General features: G+C 42.6%; 1 protein-coding gene across 1 annotated transcript in view; it reads right to left on the bottom strand.

The window, feature by feature from the left end:
• Positions 1 to 14,156, bottom strand: part of AFF3 (ALF transcription elongation factor 3) — a 337,267-nt gene that overhangs the window by 130,305 nt on the left and 192,806 nt on the right. The window contains exons 5-7 of the mRNA XM_052773584.1: positions 13,960 to 14,046; positions 8,350 to 8,386; positions 1,956 to 2,007 (exon numbers count right to left, since the gene is read on the bottom strand). Of these exons, the coding sequence (XP_052629544.1) occupies positions 1,956 to 2,007; positions 8,350 to 8,386; positions 13,960 to 14,046 (176 nt within the window). The remainder of the gene's footprint in view (positions 1 to 1,955; positions 2,008 to 8,349; positions 8,387 to 13,959; positions 14,047 to 14,156) is intronic.

Consider the following 14,156-nt stretch of genomic DNA (forward strand, 5'->3'; position numbering starts at 1 on the left):
GTGTTTGACCTCTGGTTTTCTCTTCCACTGCTCTCAGTTTTGCATGTCTTTCTGAAAATTTGGTGTTTGCAGTTCCTTTTCCTCCTTCTTAGCTGTATCCCTCTCATTTTCTTCCTCCTCTTCTGGCACAGCACTTGCTGGTTCCCTTCCTCTCATCTCCTCCTTTCTCTGCTGCCTCTTTTTTCACACAAACAATTTCTCTAACTATAGGGGCCTCTGCTTCTTGGACACAGTCATTTATCAGTGGTAACCAGTCGTTTCTACTGCTGAAAATTGCTCTGAGAACCAATATCTGCTGTGGGGTAGCCTTAGCATATAGTAACACTTTAAAGATAAGCATTATAAATATACTATATCTAGTAGACAGCACAGTTTCAGAAGGTTGTACTAAGATCTCTTATTAGGCAAGGAACTTTTCACACCTAACCAGATTCTGAAGCCTGCTGTATCTAATACAGCACGCTATATGACACAGCATGTAGTCTCAAACCAAAACCATAAACATATTGGGGCATATGTCTGAACCCAGATTATGGGTTCAGAGATACCCCTATTGTGGGTTCAGAGTTCTTACAGGACTTTAATCCGATGAAGGAGAAGAAAGGAAAGTGAAGAACATTCCTCACTGATAAAATACCATCTAACTAGAAAAAACGCTTTGGAGGATGGCTTATGTTTTACATATTGCTAAATATCAGCAAAAAATAAATATGTTCATTTCTCTAAAATACCTCCAGATGGCATTAAAACCCTTCTTCTTTCGGTCTTTATTGCGATATTATTTTTTAAAATTATAATTATTGGAATCATTCTATTAACCATTCCCAGTAATCATACTATCAGAAGGCATAAGGCTGCTAATGCTTAATTCATTTAATAAGTTTGGCTAAATATGCTCACATACTGTAATTACATTCCACAACACAATCTGCAGGACAAGCCATTTCTTACACCATGTCAAATCTTTTTCTAGATTCATTTCCAGAAGATTTTTAATGCATGGTTGCAGCAGAAATCAAAACATCCCACAATAAATCACTGTTATTGTACCTCCTTCTGTGACTACTTTTGGCCATGTAACAAATGGTGACACCTTGCGAGATTTACATGATATAATGCTCTGAATTTAAATAACAGGAATCAGAAAACATAAATTATGGGCAAGATGCACTCTAAAATTCACATGACTGACTGTTACAAGAACTTCCCTCCCTCAAATGGGATTAAAAAGGTGAACGGTTTTGCAGAAATTCATAATGCTCCTGCCTGGTAGTTATTAAAGGAATTCACTTATCTAGCTCAGTTTGGGAGACTGGTGCTATTTTTTTTTAACTTGCAGCCCATCTGTTTCATAGACTGGTTTATGTTGGCAAAACAATTCAGTCCTTTGTATACTAGAGTTAAAAATGGTAAAAGCTTCTATTGTGGCACTAGAGTGAAGGTGAACACTGATATATTACAAGTGCCTGTTCCTATCTATTTCTTGACTTCTTTTGTTAATTCAAAAACATCAACAAAATCGTGAGAGACCAGAGATAGCTGTAATTGGATTTCAAGTAATTCAGAGTCAAAGCTGCAGACTGCAGTCTTTTAAAATTACATCAGTACATCAAAGGCATATGTGACATGATGTTTTTTAGCAAGTGTGACAAACTCTGGCAGCATTAAGGTAACGTTGAAGTCAGGTTGTAAAGGCCAGCCTCACACACCCACAAAAATCTTCTCATATCTATTCAGTGTGATATGGAACCATTTCACTTGCAAAGATCTCTGACTTACTAGCATGCAAAAGTTCTAGGAATAATTAATGTTTAGTCATTATCTAAAAAGCTGTTTTAAGAAAAGCATCAGTGAAAGAGCTTTATCTTAATGAAAACAAACAAATTCTATTTTGCCCAACAAATCTGATAAAAACACAGCTGCCTTCTCCGATCTTAAATGCAGAAGTGACTTACGATGTATGGGTTGCGCTTTTCTCTGGACTCTTTGGCTCTACATCACTTTTCCCTTTAAAAGAGGAGAAGAAAATGACATCAGAAACGGGTCAATATGGAAACTGCTCAGATGAGACACGTCAACGCTTTATTCATTACTAACACTGACCACTCTTGCCACCCTTGCAGACCGATCACAGGGCTGCAGGGGCACTGCTGGAGCATTTGCGAGCGGGGATTCAACCCTGACTTGTCTTTTCTTGTCACTGCCACAGGGACTCTGGAAATGTCAGGCAAGGAAAGTCCACAAGAGAGGCTGCTTAGAGGACACAAGCTTTATCAGGGATAGCAGACCCTGGAGCAATGGAAAGGATTTCTCTAGGGCCCTACAGCTCTGCTATTGAGAGTGTACCCCATCCAACATGCACATGCTCAAAACCCCTGCTCCAGGAACAGTAATTATTTCATACAAGGCAAACCAGCATCAGCAGGACCTGGTAAGGCAGTGATTAGGACACAATTCTGCCAATGGATGTTTTAGTTCACATTCATTTTGTCAGATTAAGGATCCGATCTTCAGCTCCTGTAAGTGGGGGCTGGGAAAGCCCCCTTTGCTATGCTGTGTATTTTGGCTTAGGCACTCAACCCCAGGGACAGTCAGGTACCCACATGCTTGAGAAGTATCAGAGGCCCAAGGGATGCCTCTTCACACTGCCTTACAACTCACATGGCTCCTGGCATAGCATGCTGGCTTGTGATGATCCCCTTCTTGGGTCCAAAATCATCTATCTGCCCAACACAACTTAGTTACATAGCACAGACACCACGGAAGCAGGCTGCTAGCTGATGGGGTGGTACTCCTTCTGCTAAGTCAGGCCAGGTCCTTCTCCTTCCCTTCTTGCCCCCCCCCAAAAGTAAGGCTGATGTTGTTGTAATTATTGCTCTCTGAGTAACCTGAGAGAGCTGCACTTCAGTGTAAGTTTTTTGTTTAGCTCTACCATGGATGTACAGGGTACACTCTGCTTGAATCACCTTGAACTTGAATTCTGGACCTAGCAACTGTGCAGCTGCTGCTCCTCTTGTGTGTCGCTGGATGCTAATAGCTGTCTACACATGAGTTTATGTTGCCTAGCAGACAAGGAGGCGCAGAGGTTGAGTGTGACTGGTTTACTGATAGATGTGTTTTTCTCCATTACCTTTTAATGAGATTTGTTAAACCAAAATCCACCTGTGCCTTCAGAAAAAAAAATGTGAGAAGTGCTTATTTTGGTCAGGCTGTTTCGGTGTTGTCTGATTTTCTGCTCATTGACTTGATTTGGGTGGGTTTTGGATCAGCTCCCAACCTATTCCATGCACATGAGCATTACGTATCACCCATTTACTGCTGACAAAGTCCTCGCCCTCCGCCCATACAGTGTTGGGGTGCCAGCGATGGCTGTAAGAGGCACCTCTGGAAAACTTGCTGTCCCTTCAGAAGAGGCAGGGTTTTGCTACCACTGTCCTTCAGCTGCTGTACAGAAGCAAGGTGAAGGACTTAATCTAGACAGCGACCTTCTGGAAGCGGGTGTCTTGTAGAGGAGCTTCTGGGTATGGCAAACACCTTAATGTGGTGCTTTTAGATCTTGTCCTCCCTTCTGGAAGGGTTTGTGTCTACCCAATTCAGGTGCCCAAACCTTAGTGAACAGGATGGGGGAAACTCTGGATGACTTCAGAAACACTGTTGCCTCTCTGTGGATCTCTAGGGAAGCTAAGCACCTACTGTAGGAGGGCAGCACGTAAAATTTAGGCACAGCACGTAAAATTTAGGCACAAGCAGGGCATCCACACAGGATGGATGGAATACATCCACTCCATAATCTCCAGGTCACTTTTCACTTTTAGCAGAGACCTCAGAAAGTATATCCAGATGATGAACTTGCTGGCTAGAAAGCTGTTGCTTTCGTTGTATATGTTTGTCAGCCTTAGGGTGCCTGGAGCCCTGGAGCTCATCTGCATTACGGTAATTTGGAACAAGAAACCAACAGTAACAGTTGGCATATATTCAAAGATTTTCTATTTGTAACTTAGGCTTTTTATAAGTGATAAATTATTACCATGAACACTGGTTTGTTTGAGTGTGAGAGGGAATATGGATTCCTGAGTGCTTTGCCAGCAGAGTTCACATCAGTTCTACTTTCAGCAATGTATGTTAATGCAGCAACAAGGGAAACAGCCTAAGTACTGTGAGGAGAGAGAAAAGGGAATCTCTGTGATTTAGCCAAACTGGATATTAATGAATTATCCTACAGTAAGCATTTGCAGCTGCTTTTATGCTAATCGTCACTTAACATACTTCTGTGTGGAGAGGGAGGACGAAGCCTGTACAGATGGTAGAAACGCATCAGTCCGGCCTATCAGAGTAGAAAATCTGCCCATTAATGCTTTATCAGTTCTTACCAACCTTGTTCTCACTTGACTGAATCATAGAAATTTTAAAAATGTGTATAGACTAAGCATAGTTGAATGTCACAGATACAGTACAGATAAGATTTTTGGATAAGCATATGTAAAAGGGAATTACCTGTCAGAACAACATGTTTTTTTCACACTCACTCTTGGCTAGACTAAGATTTGCTTTCCATTTTCCATGTAACCTGCCAAATGCGTGCAGGTACCATTGTGGGAGGCTGGCATTTGCCAACTTGCTAAATCCTCTCTAGCTCTGGCTTCTTCTTGTGGGCAAATCTGTGTCAGCCTTTGCTTTTCTTAGTCTTTTTGGAATTGACAAGGAATATGCTACTCATCTCACTATGGGGCTGCTGTTAGCACACTTTATTTCAGGTGCTAAGCACTGTGTATGTCTCCTGAAACGGGTGCGGACATATGTGTCTGTGTGTTGGTGTGTGTATGCATACACACACCTCCAGAAACACACAGTGGAAACCATCAGTCCTCAGCTCCTTAGCCACAGAGCTGGGAATTCTTTGCTAGTTTCTACCTCATCTCACACAACTCCCTTCCTGATCTTTTTTAGATACAAGCAGAGGAGATGTGTCCAGATTTCTCTCATTTCAAAATAAATATCAAATGAACTTTTGTAGGATTTCCCCATTGAATAGTGGGTGGCCAGAGGAGTTCTCTCCTCTGAGTTGGAATTTGGGTGAATCACTCAATCTAACCAGGCCAAGTTTCCCTTTCTGGGCAACAGGGATAAATAATATTTATTGTGACAAAGCAGTGTAGCTTCAGCCATTACAGCTTTTTAAATGGTTCGATTTCCTTGTGGGGGAAGGATGAGAGAAATGCAAATGTTATCGATGAGAAAGACAATGCAGCTGGAGTAAAACCATTGCAAATGACAGGCTCAAGAGCCACTCCAAAGAAGGTATGGTGCAATGGGAAATAACAACTAATTGGGACTCAGAAGATGTTCGTTTGGATAACACAGTACATAGACCATTAGATTTCTTTCCCACATAGAGTCATTTGCTAGCATTTTCTCATATCCTGTATTGGGTTTGCGTGACAAGGCTTTGGTAGTGGAGGGGCTACAGGCGTGGCTTCTGTGAGAAGCTGCCAGAAGCTTCCCCCATGTCCGACAGAGCCAATGCCAGCCAGCTCCAAGACGGACCCGCCACCGGCCAAGGCTGAGTCCATCAGTGACGGTGGTAGCACCTCTGTGATAACATCTTTAAGAAGGAAAAAAAGTTGCAGGGGACACAGAAATGGCAGCTGGAGAGAGGAGTGAGAACATGTAAGAGAACCAACCCTGCAGACCCCCAGGTCAGTGCAGAAGGAGGGGGAGGAGATGCTCCAGGCGCCGGAGCAGAGATTCCCCTGCAGCCTGTGGGGAAGACCACGGTGAGGCAGGCTGTCCCCCTGCAGCCCAGGGAGGTCCACGGTGGAGCAGATCTCCACCTGCAGCCCGGGGAGGACCCCACGCCGGAGCAGGGGGATGCCCGAAGGAGGCTGTGACCCTGTGGGAAGCCCGCGCTGGAGCAGGCTCCTGGCAGGACCTGTGGCCCCATGGAGAGAGGAGCCCGCGCTGGAGCAGATTTTCTGGCAGGACTTGTAACCCCATGGGGGACCCACGCTGGAGCAGTCTGTGCCTGAAGGACTGCAGCCCAGGGAAGGGACCCATGCTGGAGCAGTTCATGAAGAACTGCAGCCCATGGGAAGGACCCACGTTGGAGAAGTTCATGGAGGACTGTCTCCCATGGGAGGGACCCCACGCTGGAGCAGGGGAAGAGTGAGGAGTCCTCCCCCTGAGGAGAATGAAGCGGCAGAGACAACGTGTGATGAACTGATTGTAATGCCCATTCCCCATCCCCCTGAACTGCTGGGGGTGGGTAGGTAGAGAATCCAGGAGTGAAGTTGAGCCCGGGAAGAAGGGAGGGGTGGGGGGAGAGTGTTTTTAAGATTTGGTTTTATTTCTCATTATCCTACTCTGATTTGATTGTTAATAAATTAAACTGATTTCCCCAAGTCAAGTCTGTTTTGCCCACAATGGTAATAGGTGAGTGATCTCTCCCTTTCCTTATCTCAACCCATGAATCTTTCATTATATTTTCTCTCCCCTGTCCAGTTGAGGAGGGGGAATGATGGAGCAGCTTTGGTGGGCACCTGGCATCCAGCCAGGTTCAACCCACCACACATCCAAATCCTTTATTTCCCAAATTTCCTTTGAGTTTGACATACAGGACTGGTAAGGTCTACGTCTCATTCTAACTGTGACTTATTTGATGTCTTATTCCAGCACCTCAACAGGAATCCTCACAGTTACAGGTCTCAGAGGTAGTCAAATTCCCTCTGCAACATTAGGAAAAGTGTCTGACAGCGACCCTAACTTTTGCCACCAATGAAGAAAATGTTTCTGCATGGGTTCAGCTCTTCTTTGGTTTAGTTGCCATCAGCCAGGGAGTACCAAGTGCAGCTCCAGCCCAGCTGCAGATATATGCTGATTTTGCTGAGCAAGATGAATGAGGAGTTAAGAAGCAGCTGGAGGTACAGTGGCGTGGGAGGGCAGATGGGGGAATGGGAAGTGAGGTCGGAGACCACTGGAGTAAGGAGCAGAGGAAAGTTGTAAGGAGGTAGGACTGATTTCCTATTCCACGGGAAAGCACGTTTCATTAGATCTGCAGAACAACCTGTTTTATTCAAGTGTTGAAAGAAGGAAATACTTAAAATGAAACTATGACCAAAGCTGGCCAAACGCTGTGGCCTCTGATGTCATCACGAAGCCCTCAGCTCAGCTGGTGTGTTTGTCATGCTTGTGACTCTGCGTGTGTTTGCATAGCCCTATTATGGCCCTTTTGTGCTTCCTTCTCTCATTACTGTATTCATTACTTTCTGACAGAACCTCATCCCCTTTGCCTTTTATTATTTCCTTAGTGCTGGTACTTGCAGCAATATCAAACTGATGCCAGCAATTAAGTGACACCACTGCATGTTTCTTCACAACATTGTCTTCCGCATGCCGACCTTTCCCCAGCAAAGAGCCACACCATTTTAACAGCCTACATCTCCCAGCCTTGTCTCTCTGGATGTTTTCTTCCTCATGCAGTGGGTGACCAGCCACTTTCAAAGCCCTACCTACCAGCTCATCTTCAGTCACAGCCCTGTAATTTGCAAACAGGGCTCTGTGCTGGCTGACAGGTGAGGAAGCTAGCAAAATAGTTCTTTTGGTTGAGGTGATTTTGTGTTGAGAGCAGAATAGGATCATGTATCTTTAATATGCAAGACAACATTAACAACAGTCAGAGGTGTCAGGAGAGAGCATTAATATTTTGTTTTGCAGAACAATTCAAGCTTTCAATACAGCTGCTAAGTTTTTTACCATAACTAAATGTGATTAAAGTGTTTCTGATCTGCACAATGATTTGTAAATTGGAGTCCACTGAAAAGCCCCAACCAGGAGCCACACAAGCACACATCACTCCCCTGCCCACAGTGCTAGCCAAAAAGACCCACAGCCATATGGTCTTTGAGACATGATCTGGTGTTAGTTTGGCAGGATTTATGCAGCTTATTACTGTGCAATAGCCACAAAATATACCATTGCCTACAAAAGATAAATGACAACAAGTCTTCCTGTAGAATTTTCTGGCAGTCTGGATCTGGCCATGCAACTAGGTCAGCTCTTTTCTGGCTTTCTAAAAAAGCCACTCTTTTGCCCTTTTAGTCTTTCTCATGTACATAATGAAATGGCCATAACAAAATGAATCCTTTTTGTTATTCCCAGTCCACCAAAAGAGCTAACGTTTTGATGGTAACCCTTCAATTCTGTTCTCCACATTTGGCCAGAGCTGAGTATTGCCTGCTGAGGCTCTGTGCTGTCCCAGTCTGCTACTGGTTCCTTACTCTATCAGTCACTTGTTTTTCATAGTCATTGCCATCCCCTCCAGCGAATGCAACCAGAAAATGAGTTGGTACTTACTTGTATTGCTGTGTCCTGTAGATCCCTGTTGTGACTCCTACAGTAATAATATAAAAAAGGTACAGTGTGTTATTTTTACAGCAATTTTTAGCTGCAATACTTGCTTGAACATTACCTTAATGATACAAACAGCATTGTTAATTGTTCATTCAGTTTCAAAGTAATTTTCAATTACAAGAATAAATCCAATATTTCTTTGAAAATCCATTAATTCTAAGGCTTGTAAACAACCCTTTAATGGTGCAATTCCTTGTATAGCTATTATGACTCTCCTGCTCACTATTCATTTATTGATCAGCCAAAACTCATCTATTATCTTCTGCAAGTTTAGATGAGAAGACAGAGGGAAGACCAATATTGTTTCATGGACCACTGGATTCCTGAGGTAGTAGCACAGCTCATCTTTCCTTTTCACATGGTGATATTGACAGCACTGGAGAGTGGAGATACAGACTTTAGTTTTGGGTCCCTGAGATTACAAGGTCAACTTTGTATCACAACTGCAATATCTAAGAATATGGTGCAATAAATAAAAAATGCATTTTTTCCTCACGTGCAAATGTTCACATATTTTACTGAGAGAATTCGTTTACATTCATAAAAATATAAAAGAAGCCTATAAATAGAAGGGAAATACAAATATAAACTATAACAAAAAGATATTTAAACTAAGGGAAAAAAGAACACTTTGCTATGGATGACAGCAGGGAAGATATCCTGTATGTCACTCTGCTTCTGAATAACCCAGACACACACAGGAATACCACCTCGTATACATGCTGCACAGAAAACTGCAGTAAAGAGTGCTCGGAGAGGCCAGGCACCCACAGCAACACATGCGGTCATTCTCAGTGAGGAATCGGGTGCTGGACCAGATCCTTGGTCCACAGAGGATGAGCGATGAGCCAAATGCACAGCTCATCAAGAAAGGAACTGCAAGTCCCCAGAGAGCTCAAGGATGCTCCGACTCGGCCGAGCTGAGGTTTTGCTGCTGAGTCACTGAGAAGCATGCCTCAGGGGGTTGGGGCCCCAGAGTTTCTTGGCGTCTGTAAATGGAGGTTGGCTAGACCGTAGGCACTGGGGTGTCGAGGGCTCAGCTAGTCAAATCCCCTTGATCTGCACCATTTACTCGAGTCAAGGCTCTCCAGACTGCATGGCTTTGAACTGTAATTTTTATGCTAGAATACACATCTGCAATTCACTGCTATCCTACACATCTGAAATGTGAGACATCAAATTTTTGGGCAAGCCCTAAGAGTTTCTACCTTCAACTGCAGTATGAAAAGATTTGTACCATGTTTCACATGCAGACAATAATTTCTCAATAATTTGAAATTGTCTACTTTTGACAAATTGCCTCAGCTTTTTGTGAATGCTTCTGATGAAGGGATATTAAAGCCTGTTTTTTTCTGGTGACTGAATATAATCTTAAGATGTTAGGATCAGCTTGCAGTGGTGATGTAGTGACACGTACACTTGAATTTAAATGCTATTCTAGTAGCCAACCAGGCTGCCAATAAAAGTAGGCTATTAGAGCATGTTCAGTTTCCAGAATAGTGAATTTATGTACCTAGAGGAGTTTGGGGGAATACAATCATTTTGATGGAAATACCCTCAGGTTTGTAAAAGTGTTTGAAACTGCTAAACAAGGATCTCGCTCACTCTTTTACATTTTCATCAACCTCAGGAAGAATGCACTCCCCGCTATAACTGCCTAGCACAGTATCTTACCTCTGCCATTGGCTCTGCGTAGTCTTAAATTTGACATCAGCAAAACATATGAGCTATAACATTTTCGCTTTTCCTTTTAACTGATTCTTTAAAATAAGTGTCTTGATTCTCAACAAATTATTCTTAACAATAAAGGCTACTACAAAAATCACATAGTGAAGTAGAGAACACTCCCACTGAGGTAGAAAAAAAATACGACTTTATGTAACTTAAAAACCAAAGGTGAAGTCTTCACTTCTGGAGATTATTTTCTAGTGCATTTGCTCCAGCTTGTTAAAATCAACAAGAAAGGAAAAAGTAAATTAATTGAGCACGTAAAGAATAACATCACTATGTTAACTTAGCTTCTGCTGAGAATAATCACCCAATAGCTTTGTGACAAGACACCAGTTCTCCTGGAGTAGATGATAACTTAATTCTCAAATAACAAAATGATGGCTGATCCCATAATATCGCATACACATAACTAGAAATCAAACACCTGATCAAACTTTTGAGACATGAAATCACAGTAAAAATGAAGAGAGAGAGCAAAGCAGGCAGCAGAATTAACAGCATTTTTCCCCGCATAAGAGTAGAGAATTAATGCCTGAACATGAAAGCTCATTCGCACAAGCATCAAGTGAGCTCTTATTTACCAAATTTAATTATTCATTTAAAGTTTATTTATTAAGATGTTTTTAATAAAATTACAATCAAATAATGCCTGATCATTTGTACATAACAAAGTGTGACAGAGATAGGAGAAAGGAAAGCACACACAGCCTGTCATATCACACACTGATTCAATTATCCTTAAGCTTTGAAAAACAAGAAATAAAGAGACTGTCATTGCCCCTTCCTAGTAAATTCAAGAGTACAAATTAATTCCACAGAGAAAGCAAATTCAAAGTTAAGGATGAAATGTAACTTTATGCCCTCTATTACATGAAGGACGGTTCCCTAAATGTGCTCTCCCAGCAGCACTGTGCTGGGAAATCTACTGGGCACTGGTGCACGTGTCAAACTTGACCCGGACTATCCTTCCATTTTTGTGCACTAATGCAGACCTCCCATGTTAATGAGGTCTGATTTCATATACAGGTACAGCATATGCACATACATCCCCCCCATCCACTGAGCATATAGTTATATAGATGGACGCATCCACATGCACAGTTTCAAATACGCAATTCTGCTGTATTTGTGATATATAAACCCTAGTTATTTAGCTTTTATTACTAGACAGATTTCAAAGCCAGTCTAGCTATAGTTGCTGTGGCCTTTGCAACTTTAATAGCCTAATTAATAAATTTCAAGTTTCAAGCTGTCAGAGCACTAATTACTTGAGTTGCAGGTTAAAAGCAGTGCGGCATGTATGGGAACTAATGATGCTGACACTCAGTTTTCACAGACAGAAAAGTAAGGATGATTTGCATCCTTGCAACAGGGCAGGAGTCCTACAAGCTTCTCTTTTTCTCATTCCCAAAATGATAAGTACCTTTACACTTGGGAACTGTCTTCTGTTGAAAAGGATCGCAGCCTACTTGCTTCTCTGGCTGGAAGAGTCATTGCAAATGAACTGAACTGATCTCTCAACATGGCCATAAAGCCTGAAAATGAATTCACGGTACCATGCATTGCTTGGAACTAAGAGATGAAGCTGATGCCCTGAATTTAGCCTTTTAGCCTCTTTGCTGACCTTGGCCACTACTTAACTGACAGGCCCATTTATCTGAATAATGTGCGATCCATAACAGTTTGGTGTAGTCCTTAGGTTTTAACAAGTTGGGACAGCTACGTAGCTTACTTGTGGGAAAGCTTCCTAAGAGTTGTGGAGACATCGTCTATGAGATCCAACAAAGATTTTACACCACACTTTGTGGAAAGCAATAGCTAGCTTATGAATGTTTCAAAAAACAGTTTGAAAAATTAGGAAACCATTCTTTGCATTTTGAAGTCTGAAAAGCAGATGCCTTCTAAAGTCTGTGACTGTACAGATTCAGAGTAAGCGACAGAAGTAGCTTTTAATTATTTAAAAATATTTTTAAATGGAGGTGGTATCTAAAATTAACATGATCTACGGCCAGTAATGCAGGATTTTTCCAGGACTCTGGTGAGTTATGTTAGGTACTTCCCCATCTCACACAAAGCACTCTAATTTCTGACTGTGCAGACCACCCAGGCCACAATACAGTTGTGATGTTGTTATGTGTACAAAAGTATGCTCATATATTATTAGATGAAATCTTGTTCATCCTAAGCCTAAATAAAATGGAAATTCTACTTTGGTAAGAGAAAAGGAAACCACCTAGAAAAGGCTCTTTAAAAATGAATGGCAGATCTCTTTAACAGCTCTGCAGTTCAAACTATTAGAATATTTCCCAAAGAGATGGATCAACAGGCAGAAAGAAGATGAGAAAGTCAATATCAACCATTATTCACATATCTTTGTCCTATGGTCTGTGGTTCTCCTATTCCTGTATTTATCACAACACATTTAGCTGTGAGAAAGTGCATTCATGATGACCACACAGATATGCTGATAGGTGCATACCTTGCCCATGCACATCTGTACACGTGCCACGCAAGCACATCACGTGATGATAATTATGGCAAAAACTGCAGAGCTGCAAGCACCACTTCATTTTTATCATCCATATCTGGGTACTTCACCTGCTTGTAAGCTGCTGATCCACCTATCTCCTACGGGACTTACTCTAACATCACAAGCCTCTAGCCCGCCTACCATCTTCAATCAGCTGTCTGCCTTCAATGAGCAAATAGAAAGTGAGTTATTTCCTTCTTTTTCTTTCATAACATACTGGAGACGTTTTGGTTTACACCCCTGGTACTTCAAAATCATGACACTTTCATCCACGGAAAAGCTTTTTTACTGTAGGCAAATCTTGAAGGTTTCTTGGCTTTGTGGTTATAATTATTCCCTGCACTAAATTTTGCAGAATAGACTTAAAAGTTACCAAAGGAGCTTGCTTTAACAGGAGAAAGGCTATAAACAGCATCAGTACCATCTTTCAAGCTTGAACACTTCATAAAATATGCTTGTGGCATATAAACAGTATATGGTGATACAATGTGAAATTTTTATTGGCTCTTGCATAGGATAGCTGATTTAATTCCCTCCTGACTTATGAAGTATCGATAATGTGGTTTCTCCAAGCTCGTGCCAATGAGCTTTACCATGCCACACTGCATCCTCCCTGGGATACATGTACAATAGTGGAGCTTGTTGCAAGGGACCATCAGCAGGACCAGTGGCCTTGGTCCTTTGAGGGACCAAATACTTCCCTGGCAAATACTTCTGTGGCCCCTCTGGGCATCATGGCACTGGGCTGCCTGCCTCTCTAGCAAAGCTGCCCCTGAAGCCAGGCTGGTGGCAGGGGATGTATGCCCACTCCTCAGGCCCCAACTACAGAGGTCAGTGTATTAGCAAAGCCCACCTCAGACCTCAACGATTTCAACAAAAATCTCAGCTAGTGAAGCCAAATGAAGCAGGAGCAATGGATGAGAGCAGGAGCTTCTTGACTCGCAGCAGTTGTGTGTGCCCTGAAGTATCAGTCAGGAACCTCAGCAGGTGCCCACAGAAGGCACCACACCTGGACACCCCATTAGGGACACCTGTGGTTTTGCCTTGCCGTGAGGAACCCATGACCCACACACCAGCATCAGTGCTGCTGCCAGGAGATACGCAAACAACACCATGTAGCCCTGCAAAGGCTGTAAGCAGGGAAAAGGCAGGGGATACTGGCACACACGTGGAGAAGGTCACTGGCATGGCATCAACCTCAGCCCAGAGACTTCCCATGCTTAGTCAGGGCTCATGTAGGACGTATTTTGAGGTGCAGGAAGCATGGTTCTACATGATGTTGCTTGTCTTACCTTGTTCGGGAAGGGAAACTTGCTTTGTTCTGCCTTTCCTGGGGTGTGAATAGCTGACAGTGGCGGAGGCCATGAATGAGTCATCTCCTGAAAAACAATATTGAACAGCAAACTGTGTTTAGAAAGCCAATGGAATAGGAGACCGTGACAGTATATCAGTAGCAAGAGTGCCTGGGTAGTGGAATATTTAAGTTACT

This window comes from Harpia harpyja, chromosome 22, assembly GCF_026419915.1.
Source record: "Harpia harpyja isolate bHarHar1 chromosome 22, bHarHar1 primary haplotype, whole genome shotgun sequence".
Taxonomy (NCBI): Eukaryota; Metazoa; Chordata; class Aves; order Accipitriformes; family Accipitridae; genus Harpia; species Harpia harpyja.